The following is a 27,475-nucleotide window of genomic DNA, read 5'->3' on the forward strand; positions in this document are numbered from 1 at the left end:
CACTATTAATTAGATTATCATTTCTAATCTTGCATATCTATATAAATATATAAAACAGGGACTTAGATTCGATGATGTGGCACGCTCTAGGATAAGAATGACTATTATCTTTTTTCTAAATTTTTTGTCATTTTAAATTTAAAAAATCAATTATTAACTGAACTAAAAGTGCGCCTTCGGCCTTCAGTTGAAAAACCCCAAAAGCCGTTTCCAGTTACACAAAACTCAACAACCGCTTCCTTTCTCCATACACCTCCCTTTCTCCCATTCTCCTCCCTTACAACAAGCCAATCTTTAGGATTTTTTTCCCTCAGTTCATTTGTTTCCCAGCAACAACGGCAACTTCCCGTCGTTTTCAAACAAAACCTAACGTCTTCTATTTCAATCAATGTTAAGTGTTCTCTTAGAAAATTCTTCACCAAATTCATAGTGCCACATAGCATCAAATCAAAAACATAAATCAATCAATAGATGAGAAGAATTCCGCACATTTGCCGCCATCAATCAACAGAGGAGAAGAATTCCGCCCATCTGTCGTTTTGAACAAAACGTTTAAGAATTTCAATACCAATAGCAGCAAAGACAGAGAATAAATCAATAGAGGAGAAGAAGTTTATCGTCTGCATTTGTTGTGTCCTCTGCATATCCCCAAATATTTTTAGGTATCCTTATATTAAGTGCATTTATGAGAGAGATTTGTTTGAATAATACAGTAACAATGTGAAGAATTTTTCTATTATAAGTGTATTTTAACCGATGATAACAAGTTGTTTTCTGCATTTAGCTTACTAAATTAGAATTACCACTATGGACTGGATTTAACTTATATACATACGATAGTGTATTTCATTTTTGTAGTACTTCAATCTGCTTCTTCAAATAGTTGAACCCTTTATATGCTGAAAGATTAAATTCAAGTGAATTGAATGCACCAAGAGAGCACACATCCTATATCTTCTTTTGAGATTTAGCTTGTAACCTTGACAAACAGTTTAGTGCCAACGCCTCTTGGCTCTTTTAGAGAAAAGCATTTGAAACTAGGAGTACTAATTTTTAGATATATATTGGCTAACTTCATACCTCAATATTATATAGTTTGATGTGGTACAACTTCAAGTACCAACTTATCTACATAAAATTGGTTCTTTCATATACATGCTTACAATATTTCTTGAATCTGCTTATGTTCCTATTCTAGATAGTTAAGCTTTGATTTTTGGCCTCATTTTCCACTATGTAATCTTTGATGCATCAAACATAGTTCGCAAAAAATGCTTGAAATACGAGAGATTGAATTGTTCAACCTTCTAAAATCTGTTGAATTTTTGTATTTGTTTTCAATAGATCGAGAATCTTCCAAGAAAGCTGCATATAGGATCAGCAAGGCACTTATCAGTCATGATGAAAAGGTTTATGTGTGTTCAAAAGATTACTTTTTTGCAGGATCGGCAAGCCACTGATCAGTGATGATGGAAATATTTATGTTTTATTCAAAAAATAACTTTTTTCCCTTTGAAAGCAATGGTTCTGACGATAGCCCCAGCCCCAGGGAATCAACAACGGTTGAGTCTTCCACATTATTCTCATTTGTAAGAGATGTCTTTTGTATCCTCATCCTCATTCCTTCCTGGTTTTTTAGCTGTGTATGTGCATATCCTTCATTTGAATGTTTTACTTATTTCTCTCGATCATTTTTTCTTTCTAACTTTGGCTTTAAGCAGATTTTTGGAAATAAGTACAGAATAATAGGATAACACAATATAAATCTTTTTTTCACAGCGAGATTGCAGCTTACATTACAATTGTTTTTGTGGAAGTTTTTGTTCTTTTTTGTTATACTATTTGATACTGAGATTATTCATGAGATACTGCAATTTTTTCCCACTATGATGAGTACTTATCTCTTTTTCTCTTGCTGCTTCTATTAGAATTTTTAAGAGAAATTGCATTATCTGTTGATATTTTGCTTTTTTGTTCAATAGTTTTTTCAGGTTTTATTGGTCCACCTTGAATAAAATTATGTTATGCTATGTGATGTGATGATTGCACAATAGATATTATGTGATGATTTCTTTTTCCTCGCTGTCTACATTAATCTCATTCCTCTTAAGACATACACTTCAGGAGAAGCAAGAACAACAAGCAAAGAAGAAATAGAAAAACCAAAGAGCTAAGTTCGCTTTCTTCTCATCCTATGCTTTGTTAAAAAAATTAACTACATTTTGTGTTACCTCAACCTACATTATGAAAGTTATTTGTTCAGAGCAATCTTCCGTCTTAGTTTATTCTAAGTAAACTATCTCCTTATATACTTCAAAGTTGTAAGATTTAAACATAGATGCAGTATGAATCAATGCTCTAAATTCAAAAGTGAAAGGACCTCTTGGATCCATAAACTATGCACACCAACTAATTTGTTAGGTTCCTACTTGCTACCATGCTACTTTATGCACACTGACGATAGTAGGAGGCACTTCGCCAACCCTCTTAATCTTTAAAAGTGGAAGTGATTTAAATTGGGAACTTCATGGGTCTACCTGTGGTGTTAGCTATTCTGCAACTTCCAGCATATATACCTTCTGTTAAGCTTCGGGAAGAAGTCATTGTCGCAAAGTATGGAAAGGAGAATCAGTGAACTGCCAATCTGGTACTTATGCCTAATAAGACAACCTTATGAAAGTAAAATTACAATCTTTGGGGGAATTTCAGCAGCTTATAATTTTAAAAGTGGGGGATAGGAAGCATATTGAATTTTTGTTAGATCATTGGCTTGAAGTTTGGAGTAATCACCGACCAATCTCCTGAATTATACAGTTTAGCGGTAAATAAAGATATCGTAGCTAATTATTGTTGACACCCAATTTTGTCCCGCCTCTCCTCCGAAATACCTATTTATGCTTCTAATATTTTTGGAAAATTAAAAAATATATATTTATATTTTTTCTATAATTAGCCTCTTATCAATACCGGCGTTTCATTAATCCATTACAGTTACTAGCCATCATTATCATCAGCATTATTATTATTATTATTATTATTATTATTATTATTATTATTATTATTATTATTATTATTATTATTATTATTATTATTATTATTATTGTTATTATTATTATTATTCCCAATTTTTATCATTTCAACACATTTTTATCAGCTTACGCACACACATCGCATTTTTGCATAATTAAATAATAGTGTTTATTTACTGTGAATTTTTGAAATATTATTACATGGCTATTACAACACCATTTTTTATCTGAGCACTAATGATCGCATATTTTATATTAAGTAATATTTTAACACAAGTTATTTAAATAGGTCTTTTATTTAAATGTAGTAGCCCAATCAACTCATACTATTTTCGGACCAATTCACAAAACCAGTCCACATTTTAATTTACCTGACATCACTTAATTCACCCCAGCCCAAATAATTAACCAACATTTTCGGACCAGCCCACTCTTTTAATTTTGCCCAGCCCATATTTTAGCCAAACCAGCCCATTTTTTTTAAACCCGACCCGGACGGCCCATTTCCCATTTAACAAGGGAAACCCTAGGGTTTCCCTCATTTTCCCCACCATCCGCCGCACCCTTCCTCTTCCTCCCCTTTCTCTCTGTTCTCCCCTTTTCCGCCGCTCCTTCTCTCCTTCATCATCCCTCGTCCCCACCACCGCCGCCTACACCCCGCTCCCACTTCCCTCTGTTCCCCACTTTCCCCTGTTCCCCGCTCCTCTCTCCTTTTTCAAACGAGCCAAAACCCTATAAATGGTCGAGGCTTGAAATCGTTTAGGACAGGTTTTAGAACCCCCAAAAATTGCCTTGCAAAAACAAGTTCTTGAATCGCCTCAAAATCTCCATAAAAATCAGTTTCTTTAGCAAAACGTAATTTTATTTTAATCGGGTCAAAATACTAGATCTCAATTTATATTCGTTTGCCTTGTTGTTGCTGTGAATCTGAGTATATCGCGAATTCGAGTCTCGTAACATCGAATTTGAAGTGTTTCAAGTGTGAATCGAAGACCCGTACTCACTTCGCTGCACCCGAAGAAGGTCAGCAATTTCCCCTCTTCTTTGAAGTTCATTTTTACTTTCGATGCGATGTTTTGTATGAGTTAGTTTCCTATGTCGACATGTATTTGTTTCAGTTTCAGTATTAGTTAAGGAGTAAGCATCGTCAGGTGTTTGGTTTGGGCATGTTGAAGTTTGTTAGTATAATTATGTTGTTCGGTAGTTTAAACTAGGATTGCATATATGAAAGTTGGATGTGTTTAGTTGTGTTCTTCTTATTTGCTAAGTTTAATCATGCTTGAGAGTATTTAATTCCTGCTTATTTGGTAGCTTAGGTCCTGTTTAGTCGAGATTCAGTATGTTGAGTAATCAGTTTGATCGACGTTGTGCATATTTCAGCCTCTGTTTTGTATTATCTGCTTTCATATGCTTTACATTTTCATTGGTTTAGGTAATGTGATGATACTGATAGATATTATTCCAGTTCTGCTTAGATTAGTTTGGTTTAGTTTTGTTTAGTTTGAGTTTAGTATGTTTCACTCTCTAGTGGGTAATTTGATCTTCAGTATATCGCTTGAACATTATTAGCAGTCTTAAGGCTGTGTGTGGCCATTACCTTCTGTGTTTCAAGCTGGTTTATATTCTTAATGTGTTTGTGGTTTATTCACATATGTGTAATGTACTCTGTTAATTATTGAAATCATGTTTTAGCAAGATCAAATATCAGTTTTAATTTGGACGAAGGCAGATGTTAATATGCATTTTGATTGAACATCTAATATTGGGATTAGACGAAGTATGTTTCTTTGTCTTGTATTTGCCTGTTGATAAAAAAAAATGAAGCTGCCCATGTGTGTGTTTGCCTAAGATAGCTGATAAGAAATGTGGCTGTGAGGTTAAATATTTATTTGGAAGATCCCAAGATAGCTCAGTGTGTTCGAAGTACGCTGCCTGAATTCGTATATTAGATTGAAAATGGGTAGTGATGAAAACAGGCCTTTTCGCCTTCTAAAACTGCTTTAGGAGTACGACAACTACTTATTTGGTTTATTCTCTTTTGAGTATAGAATCAATTTTATATCTTTTGAATTAAGGACAGATTCTGTGTTTCTTTTTTTTCTCTCCTTCGAAACCAGTTGAATTTGCATCTCATGTCAATAGCCTGTTTTCTTTAAAAGAAAAGGGTAGTTTCCAGTTGTTAATTCCCTACTGTAGCTGTGGTTTCAGACCTTAATTCTTAATTTGTGGAGGCTTTTAATGATTTGTAGAATGGCAAAGTGAAAGGGTATTTCGAGTCCAGTTTAGCTTCTGCTTGTTGTCATGTTATGGTTTAGTTTGTTAGTTGACATTAGCAGTGCAAGCACGATTAGGGTTGCCTTTAGGTATTGTTTGGTGGTTAAGTTAAGTTAGTATGCTTAACTCGTACTGTTTAGTTAAAATTATTGTGGAATGTCTATCCAGATAAGTTTGTTTATTGCTAGTGACTTAAATATGGTAAACAAACATTTAGTGGCCTTATTAGTTAATTTCCTGATTGATGGTTGCTTAAGCATGGTCAAATGTGCATAAGTATGTTTGGATGCCATTATTTAATCCATGATAACTCCGAAAAGTCTTGTTTGTTTGCCTAAGGCCAAATGTCTATTTATGTGATATTCTTCATGTCTGAGCAGATCTTTTCCTCTTCTTACATTTTGAATCTGCTCATGTGGGCTTGTCCCTTCCTTACCCTTTTGTTGATCAATAAGTATGTTCATATGGTTATGTGTTTAAATCCACACATAGGCTTTAACATTAAAGTGTTTGATTTTATGCCTGTTGAGCCATTTTGCTAAGTTCAGCGGAGATTGTTAGTCTAACTGAATTTCTGTGTCGATTAATCATATTCCAAGTCAATTCCTCTATGTGGTCTGAATCTTGTCTATGGGGATAGTTGCTGGTGTGTTACTGTGATTAGAGATTTTCACTTAATTTTGTTTAGTTACAGTTCTGAAAATACGCCATCCCTTCCTCTTCTGTTTCATTTTCTTTTTTCTTTCCTCTCTTCACCCCATACATTTTAGTTTCTTAGTCGTTATGTATTAGTATTAGTATATTGTCTTCATGATTTAGCACATTCTTATATTAATTCAGTTTATGGGTTATGAAGCATGTGATATGCTGCTGGGATTTGATAAAATGCTTATGTCTTAATCTTGCTTAGTAGTTAACAACGGCTATATGCTTATGTGTTGATTCAGTTTAGTTTTATTTTAGTCTTTTTCTAGTTCCCCTGTGGCTGATTGTACTGATTCCCCACTCGTTTAATTGATATATATGATCAATAAGCTAGCTATGGTTACATTATGTTTTAATGTTCGTTATGTAGTTTTCAGCCCCTGTTTTCTGTTTGTTCAAAATTAGTATCAACAATACGATAACAACAATAACGACAGTTGAATGTTTGAATTAGCATATGGTCAGTTAATTAAATTTCATAGATGTTTAAGTTTTGCATCGGCTATGGTATGGGTATGAAATATGGAAGGTCTTCTACCAGCCAATCAAATCTTTGTTTATTTTTTTGTAGCTTTTAAGCAAATGTGTGTACTGTGTTTAATTATGTATATATATGTATATGACCAGCATATCTCAGTTAATACATTTAAGGGAGGACGGGGGCGAAAGCTTTCCAATATTAACCTTCTATACATCCTTATGAATGGGTATACATAAGATATACCTAAATATACACAGTATATACATAATCTGTTGATTTGTTTTTTTTTTTAGTTATATTTACATGTCTGACCTCATTCGTTGACTATCTGCTAATCCTTTTCCTTTTCTTTTTTTTATGCATGACATCTCGCATACGAGTCCAAGCGACTCGTCATCTCCTCCCGCATTTGGCGTTGGGCTAAAAGCCCAATATGAAATTCTCTCCAGCCCCCTGTCCGCAGCACATGCCCAAAAGGAAAGAAATAAAATTCTGGGCCAAAGCCCAATAGACAGGAATACAGGCAGCAGCCATAGCAGTCTATAAAAATAGCTGGGCCAAAGCCCAACAGCGGCCTGTTCACAGCTGCCCAAAAATGGGTTAAGCCCATCTCATTATATTTTACACCTCTATTTTATGTTGTTGCATTTAACTTGTATTATGTGACTAACTTTTATTTTGTTTTTATTTTCTTAATTTAGGTGAACTTTAGTGAATTTAGTGGGTTAGCTTTAGTGAAAGGGTAGTTAAACTTAAGAAAGACCAATTAATTCCATTAGCTTCATTTTCTTTCCCTTTTGTGTCAAAACTGTTTGCGACATCTAGTATTTATTTTTTAGAGTAATTGATTTGCAAAATAGCATGACTATATATTTTCGAGTTAAGAGAATCATATTTTATGCTCACTATCCTAGAAATTTCAAAACGTCACTAATATGCAAATATAAGTTCAAATACATTCTATGAATAATTTTTCAAAGTTTATCCAATAATACACTTCTTTTAGCCATGTATAGTTAATATAAAAGAAATTAAACTCATACCCTATCCATCACATTTTAAAGAAAATAAGTTTGGGTATTTTTACATTACCATATTGATATAACACAAAATTTTGTCTAAAGTTCACATTTGGTAAAAGGGTATAGGCGAGTTGTTATATTTTTGCAAGTCTTATTTTCAAGAATATTATTACATTTTCATTCAAGGCTTTAGCATGTCCAAGTTTTATTTTAAATAGCCTTTAAAATCTTCTTTTATGCAATACATCATATTTTCTACAAGTATTATTTCAAATGACATCATTATTACTTTCATTTAAAGTCTTAGCAACATTTATAAGTCCTACTTAAAAAAAAAAAAAATAGCATTACTCTTCTCATTCAAAGTTTTAACAGCAGTCATAAGTTTCAGCGTTTCCTTTATGAAATTACTATATTTTTCTACAAGTTAATTCAAACGACATTATTATATTTTTCTTTGAAACCTTAGTAATATGTACACGCTATTTTCTTAAAATTTAAACATTATATTTAACCTTAATTAATTAAGCTAAGTTTGGCCGGATAACCGTAGTTAACGGATTCTAAAGTACATATGCAACATTTAAAATTTATCGGGATACATAAATATTGTGTGCCATAAAAATAATATTGTGTTGAACTTCTTACATGATGAGTTATGAATTTTGATGATCGACATATGTATCAGGGATCAAGTCTTTGATCAGGTCCCCTGGGCACTGTACGAACGTGACAGCTATAAGCTGTGGCACTATTCCAACTTGCAGAGCCACAGCAGGACAGACAGATCATTGCAATTTCTCTAGATATACATCACATGCTTCTCACATGTTCCTCACTTTGCCCCATATATAAACAACATGTTGGCATTTGTTTGACCTAGCAACTCAAAACATATTATTCTCATTGTTGAAAAGAGTAGCCGCCAATGTTTTCTCGGAGCTTTCAAGATCAAGACTAAATAATTCTAAGGACCAGATCCCAATACTGAAGATGTCTTAAGTCCTAGGTTATTTTAGTCTTTATCTTTTGGTCTAAATATTGTAAACCTACATTTTTTTAAGAAGGGATTTTGTAGGTGTTTGGTTTATTAAGTTTTTTGTGTAGACACCTAATTATAGTTAGTTATGGTGATTTGAAGTTCAACTAGAGGTAAGTTGAATTAGTTTGGTTCTTGGCTAGAGTTGGTCAAGTGAGTTCTTGCAATAGAGTTATTATAAGCGAAGGGATTAGTGGGCTAATTCCTTGGTTGCAAAAGACTTGTAATCTGAAAGACGTTGCTCAGTTAGTGAAGTTGGAAATCCTACCAGTGTAGATCATGGTTTTTAATCCCTTGAGCAAGGAGTTTTCCACGTAAACATCGTGTCTTGTTTACTTTCTGTTTTTGCTTAAGGGAACAAATAAGGTACCTGGTCCCTTATCTGTTTTGGTGGACGCTTAGTTTCTGTCAATTGGTATCAAAGTGGGTTCTTTCTAAAAGGGTAACACCTAGAAAGGATCTCACATTATGGCTGCTCCACCAAACTTTAAGTAAGAACAGTCAACCACGAGGCCTCCAAGATTTAATGGGAAGTATTATGGATGGTGGAAAACAAGAATACGTGACTATCTGATGGCTGAAGATTCTGAGCTTTGGGACATCATTCTTGATGGTCCTTTTGTCCCTACAAAGACTGATACTGAGTCTGGAAAGCTAGAGGTAAAACCTAGAAAAAAATATACTGAAGCTGATAGAAAAGCCATTGAAAAGGGGTTCAAGGCAAAAAATATTTCAATGTGTGGTATTGGACCAGATGAATACAATCGTGTTTCATCTTTTGAAACTGCCAAGGAAATATAGAAAACCCTCTTGAGGCTCATGAAGGAACCTCTCAAGTCAAGCAGTCCAAAATAGACATGCTTACCACTGAGTATGAACTATTTAGAATGAAGGACGATGAGTCAATCCAGGATATGCACACTAGTTTCACCTCTATTATCAATGAGCTTCATTCTCTTGGCGAAGTCATTCCAATCAACAAGCGAGTTCGAAAAATACTTGGTGTTTTGCCAGGGTCTTGGGAAAGTAAAGTTAATGCCATAACTGAAGCTAAAGATTTGGATTGGAAATCTCAAAACCTATGAGGTGAAGAAAAAGAAGGAGCTTGAAATATGGGAGCCAAAGAAAGAGAGGAACCTGGTCCTTAAGGCGGCTAAAAGTGACTCAAGTGGTGATGAATCTGATATGGCCTACATTACAAAAAGGTTTCGTAAGATGATTCGTAAAAATGGTGGATTCTTCAAGATAGGAAGCTCCACCAAGAACTTCAAACAGAATGACTTATGTCACAAATGTAGGAAGCCGGGTCACTACATTAAGGAATGCCCTTTTCACAAGCAAAAGTACTACAAGAATGCTGACAAGGGAGTGAAGAGGACCTAGGTCCCTGATAAGAATGTCACGACCCAGCCCCGTGGGCCGCGACTGGTGTCCTTCTGGGACACCCCAAACGAACTCACACCCAGACCATCGTAATCAGACTCGTCCGAACTCAACGTACGTTATTCGAACTCATCATCGCAATCAGATATCTACCGAACACTTATCCTAAGCAGTCGCCCGTACAGATCAGACAAATCACAAATCAGAAAGGAGGCGGAATGTACATCGCCAAATTTCACACACACACACATCAGAAGGGTGGCGGAATGCACATCGCCCCCAAATGCATACACATACATACAAACTCAGAGGCCGACTTGGCCATAGTAGCGTACGGGCCGCTTAAGATCGCAAAACAGACTCACATGCAAACACACCGGACCCACGACCCACAAATCTGACTACAGGCCTCTAGACAAAACAGAACATAAGAACATAGGACGGGACAGGGCCCCGCCGTACCCACTCATCCAAATATACAGAATACAGACACAACAAAAGATATGTACCAAAAGTAGGCTCCGGATCAAGGGGAGCTTTCCAACACAGCAGAATGAGTAGCCTAAACTGGAGGACCACCCAAACGAGCTTCTGTACCTGCGGGCATGAAACACAGCCCCCGAAGAAACGGGGGTCAGTACGGGAGAAGTACTGAGTATGTAAAGCAGAAGGTACAGAAATCACAAACATAGCTGGAGACAGAAAGAACAAACACACCAACATCGCAAACAAAGCAAACCTGTGCGGGAGGCGAACGTACAAATGCAAATCAAATCATGTATAGGGTTTAGGAACGTGGTCACCCCCCGACGCTGGTGCCACAACACATCATAACTCCAGAAGTTTTCAAATCTCCGTACAGCCTCCAGACACATCATATCACACACACATCATATCATCAGAACATATCAAATGCCATATCACATCATAACTCCATAAACGGTAACCGGCCCTATGGCGAGGCCTCGGAAACCGTAACACATCATAACTCCCGAATATATTATAGCGCGCACGATCACAAAGTCGGCCCGGGTACCGACGAACGAAGTCATAGCAGACAGCACGAACAGAGTAGTGCCGAAACCATATGCATATAAAAAAAATAATTTGTCGGACTCAACATATCGTTTACATATAGGTAGATACTGACGCCAGAAGGCTCGGAGTAGGAATCGAATTGATAAAAGTAGGCATATAAAGGTTACGAAGTTCCAAACCGTCAAATTCGTAAGAAAACTGTTCATAAGTCATTTTTCCGGAATTCTCACATCATCCCAAAGTACAGAACATGCATTAATGGCATAGGAAGTTTCAAACACATCCTTGAGTCATAAACAGAAGATTGCGAATCATAACAGACACAAGCGAATCAAACAAACCGAATAAGGGGAGCCTCGGGGCTCGCGGGCCCACCTCGAGTCAAATTGAGGTGGCGGACACAAATCACAGACTTTCGGCTCCATAGAGCCATCTACAAAAGTTTCGAAGAGTTTCGGACACAACAGCACAAGCTATGGAGGTACGAACATTCTTTTAACCAAATGTGACAAAGAGGGTTCAATCGCGCTGAGTGAATAGTGCTCGAACTTGAACCTCGATTTCCAAGAGTAGGATTATTCCCGAGATTCCGAAATTTACCTAGTGGGTCTAGGACATGCCAAAAGAATGAGAGGTAGGCTTTACATACCTGGTTGGCGCCTTACGCTCCTCAAATCGAAATTCCCGTTTCGTCCAGAAACTGCAAATGGTCACTTTTACCAGTTACTATTCATGAGAATTAACATTTTAGTCTTTGGGCTATATTTGGCTACCGAAATTTCGGCAGCACTTCCCCTATAAATCTAACACCCCCGAGACTTAGCTCGGCTCAAAATACAACAACAACAACAGCCCAAACATCATTAAACCATACAAACCACAACCATATTACATTAACTTCAAAATTTCACTTTAATACATAAGTTGGCAAATTCTTGATTCAACTTCAAAATTCCAAATTTATTTTCACATTAGTCCATTCATTCACTCATTCTCAATTATTCAAACACACTACATACAAGTTCCAAATCACATACAAACATCCCCAACGTTCACTACTTTCCAATTTTCATTCAAAACACCAAAAGTTACGACGAACGTTCTAACTTGCGTCGTTTCATTCCAAACTCATTATCATCAACCATAAATCATGTTCAAAGTCTTTAGTATCATAAATATACTATGATATACACAAATATACCAAGGGTATACACTTTCCAATAACGTCAAAAATTATTTTCTAATACCAACTCAATTCCTTAATCAATCATTTACAACATAACGACCACAACAACACATTATTCAAACTAAACAAGCTCAAATTCTTAGGCCTTTCACCTCCCTCACTTTCGGCCAAACACACCCTTTATACACACACACACCATGCACAAACACAACACCATTCCAAAATCTTCATGCTAATTCAATCACTAACACATATGTATCCCTTTCATAACATAAAAACATTGAAATCTTACCTCTTTCTTTAAATTCCGATTCGCCGCAAACGTCGTCCTCTCGTCAAACTAATTGTACCACCACGAAGAGCACCTTGAACTCATCAATTATTCCAAAAGAGACTAGGTGATTGGATTAGAAACAAAGGCCAAGAATTTTTTTTTTTCTATCTTGGTTCGGCCGAGAGCCTTCAATGGGTGCTCTCCAATTTTTTTTTTCTTTGTTCTAGATAATTACTAGCTACAAAGTGATATATATCCAATATTGAAAGTCATGTGCATAGCACATGACATTAAACAATTGGGTTTGGGCCAACCTAGTGGCCGGCCCCCCTTCAAATTGTTTGGGCCTCATTTCTTGTTTCACTTTCTTGGCCCAACTCATTAAAAGTCCCGTTTTGCAATTCCCGAAACTAATTTCCGAAATTCCAAATTTACCCTCGGCCTTTCCCAATGTCTTAACATCAATGATTCCATAACCAACATCGTCATATTCACCACAATTAAAAATATTTCTTCATAAGGCACAATCTTTATTATTTCTAAATTTTCACTTACACGAAAATACGGGACATAACATTCTCCCCCCCTTAAGAACATTCGTCCTCGAATGTTGAATCGACCTCATGGGTGTCGCACTACTCCGGGAGGGTTCTCTTGATAGTTGTCCTTTATTGATTTCTCCGACATATCTTCTCTACCAATACCAGGGGTAGATTTCTCACGTCACCGATTCACATGCCTTCATAATACATTTTCTCATACTTTACGTAATCACCGAACTCTGCACTATATTCTTGTAAGGGACGGACGCTTTCCAGATATCCTCGTCAATATCATCTTCTTTTCACACTCCTGAGTTTCCTTACCACATTGTCGTAATCTCTCTTTACTTCATAGCAAACACTTCATGCCAAACAGATTCAGAACTTAAGCCGGACGCGCATAAATATATCAGACGGATTCGTAGTCAACATCAAAAGTGCGGACGCATATCAGACACATCTGAGATCGGAGTCAGACGTACAAAGGCGTATCAAACGAATTCGTAAGCAGAATCAAACACACGAAGGTATACCAAACAGATTCATAATCGAAATCAGACGTATGGGATTATATCGAACAGATCAGAATTCAGAAGCGAATATACAAAATTGTTTCATACAAAGTCGTGATCAGTCAAACCGAAGTGTATCAAACACATACGCGGTCAAAATCAAACGCACCGAAGCATATCAGACGGATTTATATCCAGAGTCAGACCCACAGAGGTGTGCCAGACAGAAACGGATTCAGAATCAAACGCACAAAAGGTTCATCGGATGGGTACATAGTCGAACTCAGAATCACAGAGGCGTACTAGGCAGAGCCTCATCGAAATCGGAAGTGCAGAAGCACCAGAGATAGATTGTCAATTTAGGATCAAATCATTCATATTAAGGCTCCAATAATTCATGAGAATTTCCCTTTATTCGCAAACTCACTCATCCAGTCGTCACACAATTTACTTTGCGTCTTACGTATCGACTCCTTCAAAATTCCCAGTTACTCACACTGCTTATCTTTATTTATCACAACATTAATTTCCGGGCTCGGCTCTTAGCCCTCATAGGCACCAAATGAGAATCCTACACACACATACACATACATATACACATACACACGTTTATTCATACCTTGCTGGCGAACATCTCTGGCTGTTATTCAAATTCGTTCAATTTCCCAAGAGGTGTCGTACCCTTTCCTTTTTGCCCATTTAGTCCGCCTCGTTCCGCGCGACTCCCGAAAGGGCACCAATTACTCCACACACATTCTATTATCTTTTGGTTACCTCAAATTCCCATTTACATTAATCATACTTACACTTATGAAAAACTTTGCATTACTTCCCAGGGGGTCACCCATCCAAGAATTGCTCTGGCTTGAGCACGCTTAACCCTGAAACTTTTACACATTTTGACGCTTTAGGGCTGATATAATTTCGCCAATTGCCCCGTACGACCTTTGTCACGTAATTTTAGGCCAAACGGGGTCTTAGCAAAATTTTCGGAAATTTTTCGTAGCGGGTCCCACTCTGACCCAAAGAGGTCGTTTGCTTTTCTGGCGGTGTGGTCTATCGTTCTAGCCTTCCAAATCCCATATATTTTCCTCCCACATGTACAGATAACTGCCTCGGATATTTTTATTAATTCGGATTCTTACCCTACCTTTACTGACACACACAAAAAGAATATCGCATAATACTGAGGTACAAACCTATCATTGCACATATTTTATTCAGAAAAAGGGTTAGTAATATACCTGGGTCTGTGTCTGGGGGTGCCTCTGGGTCCCGACGACCAGTCAAAGCGTAGATGCGGTTCGAGGGACCGCTAGAATCTGAACCCCCACCACGGCCTCTACCGCGGCCCGCTGGTGCTGGCATACCTCGCCCTGTAGAGCGCGTGGCCGAAGGGGTAGATGACGAACCCGCAACAGATCTCATCGGCGGTGCTGCGCTACCGGAACCGCCTGCCCACGGACAATCCCGCATGATATGGCCCTGGCGGCCGCAAGCAAAACAGGCCCCTGTGGCCCTGAAGCACTCACCTGGGTGCGATCTTCCACAATACGAACACTGGGGTATGGGTGGCCTAGACTGACTGGGACCCCTGCTCACCTGAGGACCTGGGGCTCTGGAACTCTGGTCTGCCCTGGACGGTCCTGCTCCATCAAACCTCTTACCAACAGACTGTGTGTCCCGGCCTGACGGAGGAATGTACCCACTGGACTGATACTGAGGCTGCCCGCTCCGAGAATCTCCAGAATACCCCGCTGATCTGGCCCTCTTGGGCCGTCTCCCATCATACTCTCGGCTGGGCCGATCTGCTCGGTGCCGGTTCTCCATCCCCTGGGCGTAGGCCTGTAGACGGGCAATGTCCATATCTGTCTGCAATGATACCGCCATGCACCCGTCAATCAAGTAACGATCCAGCCCCATAACATACCTATGCATCCGATCTGTCATATCTGCCACCACGGCAGGGGCATACCGGGCCAGGGAATCAAACTCCAAATTATATTCACGGACGCTCCGACCCCTCTGCTGCAGATGCAAAAACCGATCAGCTCGCTCCCGTCGTAACTCTGGGGGCAGAAAGTGGCGGGTGAAAGCAGTCACAAACTGATCCCACATAGCTGGAGGAGCACCCTCACCCCGGGATAGCTCCCAAGTCTCATACCAATGCGCGGCAACATCCCGAAGTCTATGCGAAGCTAGCTCAACCGACTCGGTCTCTGACGCCCTGACCAAGTCTAATGCACGCCGCATCCCCCGAATGAAGTCATGGGGGTCCTCGTCGGGCTTAGACCCGAAAAACTCTGGAGGGCCGCATAACAAGAACTCCCGAACTCTTAGGCTGTCCCGCCTGTCCTCATCATCATCGTCCCTCCGCCCGCGTCTGCGAGCCTGTCCGGCTACAATCGTGGTCAACAACTGTACAGCCTCCCGTAGGGTCCTATCCTCCGCCCCTGGCTGAGGAATCTCAGGAGCGGGTACACGGACCTCTGGAGCTGCTGAAGGTCCCGCTGCAGGCTGTACTAATGGGGGTGTAGTAGACCCCTCAGAATGAGGTGTAACCTCAGGCAAATCATAAACACGAGCCCGAGTAGCCCGTTGTGCCTGACTGGTCTCTCCCACCTTCGCCTTGCCCTTTTGGGCCGCCGTTGCCTTCTTCGGAGGCATCACTGCAAACACAACAACGGGTCAGATCAGAATGACCCTAATAACACAGCTCTATCGCACGATCTAAGATTCCAAAGAAAAGGCAACACAACATCCTAGATGTCCTGTAGCTCCCTGTTTATAGATGTGGTGCACAACACATCGATAAACAAGACTCTACTAGACACGGCCTGTAGGCATTCCGAGGAAAAACCGCTCTGATACCACTTTTGTCACGACCCAGCCTCGTGGGCCGCGACTGGTGTCCTTCTGGGACACCCCAAACGAACTCACACCCAGACCATCGTAATCAGACTCGTCCGAACTCAACGTACGTTATTCGAACTCATCATCGCAATCAGATATCTACCGAACACTTATCCTAAGCAGTCGCCCGTACAGATCAGACAAATCACAAATCAGAAAGGAGGCGGAATGTACATCGCCAAATTTCACACACACACATCAGAAGGGTGGCGGAATGCACATCGCCCCCAAATGCATACACATACATACAAACTCAGAGGCCGACTTGGCCATAGTAGCGTACGGGCCGCTTAAGATCGCAAAACAGACTCACATGCAAACACACCGGACCCACGACCCACAAATCTGACTACAGGCCTCTAGACAAAACAGAACATAAGAACATAGGACGGGACAGGGCCCCGCCGTACCCACTCATCCAAATATGTAGAATACAGACACAACAAAAGATATGTACCAAAAGTAGGCTCCGGATCAAGGGGAGCTTTCCAACACAGCAGAATGAGTAGCCTAAACTGGAGGACCACCCAAACGAGCTTCTGTACCTGCGGGCATGAAACACAGCCCCCGAAGAAACGGGGGTCAGTACGGGAGAAGTACTGAGTATGTAAAGCAGAAGGTACAGAAATCACAAACATAGCTGGAGACAGAAAGAACAAACACACCAACATCGCAAACAAAGCAAACCTGTGCGGGAGGCGAACGTACAAATGCAAATCAAATCATGTATAGGGTTTAGGAACGTGGTCACCCCCCGACGCTGGTGCCACAACACATCATAACTCCAGAAGTTTTCAAATCTCCGTACAGCCTCCAGACACATCATATCACACACACATCATATCATCAGAACATATCAAATGCCATATCACATCATAACTCCATAAACGGTAACCGGCCCTATGGCGAGGCCTCGGAAACCGTAACACATCATAACTCCCGAATATATTATAGCGCGCACGATCACAAAGTCGGCCCGGGTACCGACGAACGAAGTCATAGCAGACAGCACGAACAGAGTAGTGCCGAAACCATATGCATATAAAAAAAATAATTTGTCGGACTCAACATATCGTTTACATATAGGTAGATACTGACGCCAGAAGGCTCGGAGTAGGAATCGAATTGATAAAAGTAGGCATATAAAGGTTACGAAGTTCCAAACCGTCAAATTCGTAAGAAAACTGTTCATAAGTCATTTTTCCGGAATTCTCACATCATCCCAAAGTACAGAACATGCATTAATGGCATAGGAAGTTTCAAACACATCCTTGAGTCATAAACAGAAGATTGCGAATCATAACAGACACAAGCGAATCAAACAAACCGAATAAGGGGAGCCTCGGGGCTCGCGGGCCCACCTCGAGTCAAATTGAGGTGGCGGACACAAATCACAGACTTTCGGCTCCATAGAGCCATCTACAAAAGTTTCGAAGAGTTTCGGACACAACAGCACAAGCTATGGAGGTACGAACATTCTTTTAACCAAATGTGACAAAGAGGGTTCAATCGCGCTGAGTGAATAGTGCTCGAACTTGAACCTCGATTTCCAAGAGTAGGATTATTCCCGAGATTCCGAAATTTACCTAGTGGGTCTAGGACATGCCAAAAGAATGAGAGGTAGGCTTTACATACCTGGTTGGCGCCTTACGCTCCTCAAATCGAAATTCCCGTTTCGTCCAGAAACTGCAAATGGTCACTTTTACCAGTTACTATTCATGAGAATTAACATTTTAGTCTTTGGGCTATATTTGGCTACCGAAATTTCGGCAGCACTTCCCCTATAAATCTAACACCCCCGAGACTTAGCTCGGCTCAAAATACAACAACAACAACAGCCCAAACATCATTAAACCATACAAACCACAACCATATTACATTAACTTCAAAATTTCACTTTAATACATAAGTTGGCAAATTCTTGATTCAACTTCAAAATTCCAAATTTATTTTCACATTAGTCCATTCATTCACTCATTCTCAATTATTCAAACACACTACATACAAGTTCCAAATCACATACAAACATCCCCAACGTTCACTACTTTCCAATTTTCATTCAAAACACCAAAAGTTACGACGAACGTTCTAACTTGCGTCGTTTCATTCCAAACTCATTATCATCAACCATAAATCATGTTCAAAGTCTTTAGTATCATAAATATACTATGATATACACAAATATACCAAGGGTATACACTTTCCAATAACGTCAAAAATTATTTTCTAATACCAACTCAATTCCTTAATCAATCATTTACAACATAACGACCACAACAACACATTATTCAAACTAAACAAGCTCAAATTCTTAGGCCTTTCACCTCCCTCACTTTCGGCCAAACACACCCTTTATACACACACACACCATACACAAACACAACACCATTCCAAAATCTTCATGCTAATTCAATCACTAACACATATGTATCCCTTTCATAACATAAAAACATTGAAATCTTACCTCTTTCTTTAAATTCCGATTCGCCGCAAACGTCGTCCTCTCGTCAAACTAATTGTACCACCACGAAGAGCACCTTGAACTCATCAATTATTCCAAAAGAGACTAGGTGATTGGATTAGAAACAAAGGCCAAGAATTTTTTTTTTTTCTATCTTGGTTCGGCCGAGAGCCTTCAATGGGTGCTCTCCAATTTTTTTTTTCTTTGTTCTAGATAATTACTAGCTACAAAGTGATATATATCCAATATTGAAAGTCATGTGCATAGCACATGACATTAAACAATTGGGTTTGGGCCAACCTAGTGGCCGGCCCCCCTTCAAATTGTTTGGGCCTCATTTCTTGTTTCACTTTCTTGGCCCAACTCATTAAAAGTCCCGTTTTGCAATTCCCGAAACTAATTTCCGAAATTCCAAATTTACCCTCGGCCTTTCCCAATGTCTTAACATCAATGATTCCATAACCAACATCGTCATATTCACCACAATTAAAAATATTTCTTCATAAGGCACAATCTTTATTATTTCTAAATTTTCACTTACACGAAAATACGGGACATAACAAAGAAGTTCAATAGAAGAGACGTGGCTGACAACTTGGTAAAACAGGCTTTAGCTTCTTGGGGAGACTCCTCTTGTGAGTCTGAAGATGAAGATACAGGGGATACCTCCATGATGGCTATTGAAGATGAACCTGCGAACTATGAGTCCACTTTTGCACTCATGTCCAAGTCGGAAGATGAAGATGACAATGGAAATGAAAAGGTAAATTTCTTTGATGTTCAGAAAAATCTAAAAAATTACTCTCAAAAGAAATTAATATCTCTTGCAAATGTGCTAATTGATACCTTTCATAGCCTTATCAATGAGAAAAATGTCTTAAATGAAGATATTGAAGGTTTAGAACAAGTAAGGGATGATATGATAATAAATATTGTGGATTTAAAGGAACAAGTTGAAGTGTTAACTAGGGATAATGCTTTGTTGATTAGTTAGATGAACAAATGGGTGAATACTCCTTCTAAGGGAAAACAAGTGGGAAGTGAGATTTATTTTGAGCTTGATAGTGAACTCAAAAGGGCTAAAACGAACCTCTCTATTCATCTAGAAAGAAATAGAGAACTTCAAGAAGATCTAAGCCGTGTGAAATCTGAACTTGATAAATCTCTTCATTGGACCTGCTCCTCTGACAAGGTGGCTACTCTGTGCAAGGGTAATGACGGTAGACAGGGCATTGGTTATAAAAAGTCCTAGACCCTGTTCAATCCTCGCATCAAATATGTTTCTGTAACTGATAATTGGTTTTGCACCAACTGTGTCAACACTGGTCATTATAAAGACTCTTGCAAGCAAGATTTCGGTCTATGTACAGAAACAGAGCTTATGTTGATAACAAACCCAAGAATGCGGGACCTGGTCCCCATAAAATGAAATCTGTGTTGCCTGCATGGGCGAATAGATCTCTTATTGACCCATTCTATGACTACAAGGGACCCAATTTAGCTTGGGTTCCTAAGACTAACAAATAACTTTGTTTGTAGGCCAGAGTGAGAGGGAGCAGTCAAAAATGGTTTGTGGATAGTGGCTGCTCAAAGCACATGACTGGAAGGATGGAAAATTTTCTCTCACTCAAGGCCTTGAAAGGTGGGAGTGTGTCCTTTGGTAATGGGAAGAAAGGATATATTCTTGGCATTGATAAAATTGGAAAAACACTCTCCCATGCTATTGAAAATGTTTACTATGTGAAGGGTTTAAGTTACAGTCAGCTGAGTGTGTCACAAATATGCAATAGAGGAAACAAAGTGGAGTTCTTGTCTCATGTGTGCACTATTACTAATCTCAAAATCGGAGATGTGGTACTAACTGCAAAAAGATACAAGAACATCTATGCAGCAGATTTTGGCTCATCTGATGATGGTGATTTGACTTGTCTTAGTACTGTGGATGATAATACTGAGCTGTGGCACAAGAGATTGGGACATGCAAGCTTTACCTTGCTGAACAAATTGGTGGCAAAGGACCTGGTCCGTGGGCTACCAAATGTCAAGTTCAAAGATCACAAGGTGTGTGATGAATGCATAAAAAGAAAGCAAGTCAGAACCTCCTTTAAACCAAAGAAGGAAGTAATCACCTCTACGCCACTTGAACTTCTTCATATGGATCTTTGTGGGCCTATGAGGATTCAAAACAGAGGTGGAAAGAAGTACATTTTTGTGATTGTTGATGACATTTCAAGATTCACTTGGACCTTGTTTCTAAGAACCAAGGATGAAACACTCCTTGTTTTTGTAGCCTTTGTGAAATAGATTCAAGTAAAGTTAGGATATCAAGTTGTAAGCATAAAATCTGATCATGGCATTGAATTTGACAATGCAAACTTTAACGAATTCTGTGCTGAAAATGGGATTAGTTACAATTTCTCTGCTCCCAGAACACCTCAGCAAAATGGTGTTGTGGAAGGAAAAATAGGGCTCTTGAAGACATGGCAAGAACAATGCTGATTGCAAGTGATATGGCCAAAATCTTTTGGACAGAGGTTGTCAACACCGCTTGTTATTTGATCAACTGGTGCATGATCAGATCGTTGCTTGAAAAGACACCCTATGAGCTGCTAAATGGAAAGAAACCCAAGCTAACTTACCTTAAGGCTTTTGGATGCAAATGTTTTATTCTTAACAATGGCAAGGAGGCCTTAGGAAAGTTTGATGTTGAGAGTGATGAAGGAATCTTTCTTGGGTATTCTTCTCACAGCAAGGCATATAAAGTTTTCAACAAGAGGACTCAAATTGTGGAAGAAAGTGTGCATGTGATCTTTGATGAGACAGATGAGTTGGGAAGCAAAGGGATACAAAGGGATGAAGTAGATGATGAAGACCTCTCAATTCCTAATGAGGTCTTGGAAATCACAAATGGAAAGGCTGAAATGATGAATCAAGTTGAAGCAAGCAATGAAAAAGATGCAACATAATATCCAGTTAATGCAAAGGTACCCGGTCCCTCCATCACTCCACTTGAGGCTGAAGATAGAGCTGTTGATGCTATGTCAGGCACTCCTAGTACTGATCAGAGAAGTGGAGATCATACATCTCTAGATGTGAATGATGGTTCCAATGCGGAGGCACCTGGTCCCTCAAGCAGTGAAATTCAAGTATCCAACTGGAAACACAAAAAATCTCACCCTCTTGAAAATGTAATCACTCCCTTAAACTCTGGCATCCAAACCATATCTAAGGCAAGAAACATGTTTTCCTACTCCGCGTTCATTTCCCAAATTGAGCCCAAGAATATCAAGGAGGCATTGAAAGATGCTGACTAGATTAGTGCTATGCAAGAAAAGCTTCATCAATTTGAAAGGAACAAGGTGTAGCACCTGGTCCATAGACCAGCAGATAGAACAGTGATTGCGACTAGGTGGGTATTTCGTAACAAGCTCGATGAGTTTGGAAACACTACCAGAAACAAGGCCAGATTGGCGGTTCAAGGGTATAATCAAGAAGAGGGTATTGACTATGATGAGACTTTTGCACCAGTGGCAAGAATGGAGGCAATCAGGATTCTAATTACTTTTGCATCCCATATGGAGTTAAAATTGTTCCAAATGGATGTCAAAAGTGTATTTCTCAATGGATACTTGAAAGAAGAGGTCTTTTTCAAGAAACCTCCTGGCTTTGAAAGTCATGATCATCCTGAGCATGTTTTCAAGCTTGACAAAGCTCTCTATGTCTTAAAGCAGGCTCCTCGAGCATGGTATGAAAGATTGTCAAATTTTCTTCTGGAAAATGGGTTTACAAGAGGTAGAATTGACAACACTCTGTTTCTAAAGAAGAGAGGGAAGAATCTGTTGATTGTGCAAGTACATGTTGATGACATCATCTTTGGTGCTACTCTTGATTCCCTATGTGAAGAATCTGCTGAGCTTATGACAAGTGAATTTGAACTGAGCATGATGGGTGAGCTAAATTTCTTCTTGGGACTACAAGTCAAGCAATCTCAAAAGGGCACCATGATTAGTCAACAAAAGTACATCAAGGAACTTCTTAAAAGGTTTGAAAATGGAAAATGCAAAGCCTATTGATACCCCTATAGGAACTGATACTAAGCTGGACATGGATGAACTTGGTCTCTCTGTGAATGAAACCATGTATAGAGGTATCATTAGGTCACTGCTATACCTAACTGCTAGCAGGCTTGACATTATGTTCAGTGTAGGGCTTTGTGCTAGGTTCCAATCAAGTCTTAAAGAGTCTCACTTGAAATATGCAAAAAGAATATTGAGGTACCTTAAAGGTTCACAGGACCTGGTCCTCTTCTATCCCTCTGGAGACAATTTTGACTTGGTTGGTTATGCTGATGTTGATTATATTGGTTACCTGGTGGATAGAAAAAGTACCCTTGGTATGGCACATTTTCTGGGGTCATGCTTGATCTCATGGGGTACAAGGAAACAGAACTCTGTGGCTCTCTCTACTGCTGAGGCTGAGTATGTGGTTGCCGCCTCTTGTTGTGCTCAATTACTGTGGATCAAACAACAACTTGAGGACTTTGGTGTCTTCACTGTTTGTGTGCCTCTAATGTGTGACAATACTAGTGCCCTGAATATGGAAAAAAATCCAGTGCACCACAAAAGAACCAAGCACATTGATGTGAGGCATCATTTCCTAAGGGACAATATGGAAAAGGGTTTGATCTGCATGAAGTTCTGCAACACAGAAGATCAGATTGCAGATATTTTCAGCAAGGCAATGGGCAGAGAACATTTGAAGGAAAGTGTTTGGAGCTGGGCTTGATCAAGCTAAACTAATTGTCTCCCAATGATTGGCTATGTCAATAGAAAAGGTACAATGCTCAACGAGTTTTTTGGAGACATCTGACTCACTCTTATACTGTTACAGGTATACTCACAAGACACTCTCAGGACAGCCAAAGCACGGAAGCCATTGCATATTTCAGAGTTTTGCCTAAGCTTTATCAAAGCAAATTAGTCAAAGGACCTGGTCCCGTTGACTCAGGTTAGTAGTATTTTTAGTACTTATATGCTCTTAAATTGTCAAAATGCCATGTCATCATTTGTCCCCACCTCCTTTAGAAATCCAACGTCGAATTATCACACTATTTCAGAACCAACCCGACTTAAATGAAACGGTTTGTTTGCCAATAGGAATCGGTTCCTTCACCCTCTTTTAAAAACCCAACCATAAATTTCTCTCTCTCTTACTTTACTCCTAACACTCAGTCTTCATCGTCCCTATCTTCTCACATCAATTTGACCATGTCAAACAACGAAGCTTTACCTCCTAGTGTCTCAGAAATCAATCCTTCCTCTCACAAACAACTTACTTTAACCAACCCACAAACAAATGGTCACGACCCAACTAGGGGCCTTGATGGGTACCCGGGGTTAACCACCGAGCACCGCTCGTACCATTACCCATCGTACACATCAAGCGTTCATTCATTAATCTTATGCTCAAATCATAGGAAAACCATTATTTATTTGGAAACATAATTACATTTATATACATAAGCCCTTCGGCTATCAAAATAATATACATACAATAATGACATCGTGAGACCATACTACCCACACATACGTATCTACGAGCCTCTACTAGAGTACTAGACATATGGATGGGACAGGACCCCGTCGTGCCCAAAACATATATGTACATAAAATAGTGAATCAACGACACCTCCGGAATAATGAAGTGCTCTTAGAAGTCTGCTTATCGGCTTCTATAAATCTGGGTCGCCTCCCTGTCTACCTATGGGCATGAACACAACGTCCAAAGAAAACGGACGTCAGTACGAATATTGTACTGAGTATGTAAGGCATGAATAAAATGAACATAATAGAGAAATCATAAGACATAAGGTGTAGATATAACCTGTGTAACTTTTAAGGGTGGATACCATTCATGCCTATATCATATATAATCACAGTACGTATATCATCATAGCGCATACATCATTGTATCATACATATATCATAATACCGTATCTGCTCATGCACATTTAAACATTATCTGTATTCGGCCACGTAGTGGCTCGACAATATCACATACATATCTTCCGGGCTTTTCATACATTGGAATACATAGTAGTATCGTACCCGATCATATAGGTTCGGTGTCTTACGTACCCATCTATAATAAAGCTTGGTGTTATGCGTGCCTGGCCCTACCAAGGCTCAGTGGTAGCCGTACCCAACTACAGTGGTGCGCGCGCATTTTATATACATATATATATATATATATATATATATATATATATATATATATATATATTCTACCCGGCCATATAAGCTCGAGGTTTCATAATAGCCACACATAGGCACATATACATAGAAACCCACAAACATCTTTAGCGTCATCACTATTATCATCGTCATCATTATCATCATCACTATCAACATCGTCATCATTATCATCACATATATCTCATAAGCTTATCATAACCTTTCATAGAGCATGCATTTGAATTCAAAGACAATCTATGAAAATCATATCATATTCGTAGCATGAACTTCGTAAAAAAATATCGCATGATAGACTTTATAATCTCTAAACTTAGGCTCATCATTACCATCATCGTATCTGTGGCATATCTCTTACCTCTATTCCATATGGAACCCCTTATGAACATAGACTCGTAACTTTTCGGAACATTGGTCATAGAACATACATTAGAACTTACAGACAATCTATAACAATTTCGGGGTGACATAAGGTCGAGAACCCCCGATAACATTATGGAGTGATCATATACATCATAACTCACCTTGAAGGAACTAACATTTTAAGGTGAGTGTACACCATGAACAACATCAAGGGATTGTAAGTAGGATCTTTAACTTCATAGACATCATATCTTGCTTTAGAATCTCTAGGCTTAAACTTACCATCATTATTTCCGTATTCATGACATATTTCTCATCTTTATCTCATAGGAAGCTCTTTATACTCGTAGACTCATAATTTCCGATACGTAGGAGAATCATGGAAAGATAGGAGGATTCATACCATAGGAATCATGCCTTAGAAATAAGGGACTAGCCTTACATACCTCTTTCGTTTAACAATTTCCATCGCTTGATTGTTCTCCTTTAATGTGTTACACCTTGGAAATTTCATGTCGTAGCATAGTGAGTGAACTACTGCGAGCTTAAGGATAACAGGAAGTTCTTAAGATTATAAGACGGATAATTAGTGGTCTTAGAATGCGTACGTTGAGATCTTGAAGCTATATGAATTGATGGAATAAGGATTGATAAAGATAAGTGGAGTATAAGTGAGGTTTATGAAAGGTTTCGTAAATTATTGCGTTAAGAATTGTTTGGTAAGGTCTTGAGGACAAGTTATAGGGATGTTTAGATCATTAATGAAGTATTAAACAAGTGTTAAGAAGGTTGTATAAGGATTGGAGATCAAACGAAACGACGCGGAACACTTCGGAAAAAGCTGTGAGTTCCACGACCATGTTGCAAGGACCGTGAAACTTTCCACAGACCGTATAATACCCAGCAGAAATGATGGTTTCCTGTGGTGAACCACGACTAGTTGTATGAGCCGTACAATGTTCCACGGACCGTACAAGTGTCCACGAAGTCCTGACGGGCTGAGTAAGTTCAATTATATAAATGTGATTCCACTTCATTAATTTCATTTCCCACACACTTCTTCATCCCTATCAAGACCTCTAGAAGGTTCCACAAACTTCATCTAAAAGAATACAAAGGAAAACAAAGATCAATATCAAGAATTCAAGTGAATCAAGTGCATAAAGCTCACTAGGGTCTATCTAAACCAAGAAATCTCAAAGGAATTGAGCTAGGGTTTTTGTGCAAGAAGATAATTCCCACTCAAGGCTTATTCTTCCATTAGCTAAGGTGAGTTTTATGAAAATTCATTGTTGTTAAGGTGTTGAAAGTTGAAAACACTTGGATTGTAGAAAGGTATAGGAAACGAGTCATGAAGATGTGAATAGTGTCATTGTTGAATAGTAGTTTGGAGTGAATTACGAATATTGATATGTTGTGATTGTAAATGTGTTATGAATGACATTTAAAACATGGAATAAGTATTAGATATGAGAAAACACGATAGTGAGCTATAACCACAATTATGGAGAAATTGAAGGGGAATTGTGAAATGCGGATAATGTAGATGAATGATGATTGTTGTCTATTATATTGTGAGTGTTGTTATGAATGTTTGGGAGTTGATATATAACATGGAAAAGTTGTATAAACAAAGGAAATACTGCCCAAAAGTTCCTAGAAATAGTAACACGTTCTTATAGCCGATTAACTAATGTTGATGCGAATTCTCTTAAAGGTAGAAACGAGGGCATTGAAGGAGAACAAGCAAGCAATAGATTAGTTAAGCGTAAAAGGTATGTAAGGCTAGTCCCTTCTTTCTATGGCATGAATCCTATGACATGATTATTCTTTCTTTCCCATGAATCTTCTATACTCCGGAAAGCTAAGAGTTTATGTTCATGAATGACTATATGAGATAAGAGATATGTTATGAGACAATAGAGTTGACGATGGGTTAAGTGTAAAGATTCTATAGTTTATGATATGATGTTCCTATAAAGTTAACGATGTCATTTATTGT

The 27,475-nt window shown here is 38.9% G+C and overlaps 1 protein-coding gene across 1 annotated transcript; it reads left to right on the top strand.

Annotated features, from left to right (window-relative positions):
• The first annotated feature begins 9,437 nt into the window (after window positions 1-9,437).
• Window positions 9,438-21,163, top strand: LOC132637744 (uncharacterized). Its single transcript, XM_060354791.1, has 5 exons — window positions 9,438-9,515; window positions 9,601-9,918; window positions 19,467-19,766; window positions 19,854-20,051; window positions 20,399-21,163. The coding sequence occupies exons 1-5, from the start codon at window positions 9,438-9,440 to the stop codon at window positions 21,161-21,163; spliced, it is 1,659 nt and encodes a 552-aa protein (XP_060210774.1).
• The last annotated feature ends 6,312 nt before the right edge of the window (window positions 21,164-27,475 follow it).

The sequence above is a fragment of the Lycium barbarum genome, chromosome 4 (assembly GCF_019175385.1).
Source record: "Lycium barbarum isolate Lr01 chromosome 4, ASM1917538v2, whole genome shotgun sequence".
NCBI lineage: Eukaryota > Viridiplantae > Streptophyta > Magnoliopsida > Solanales > Solanaceae > Lycium > Lycium barbarum.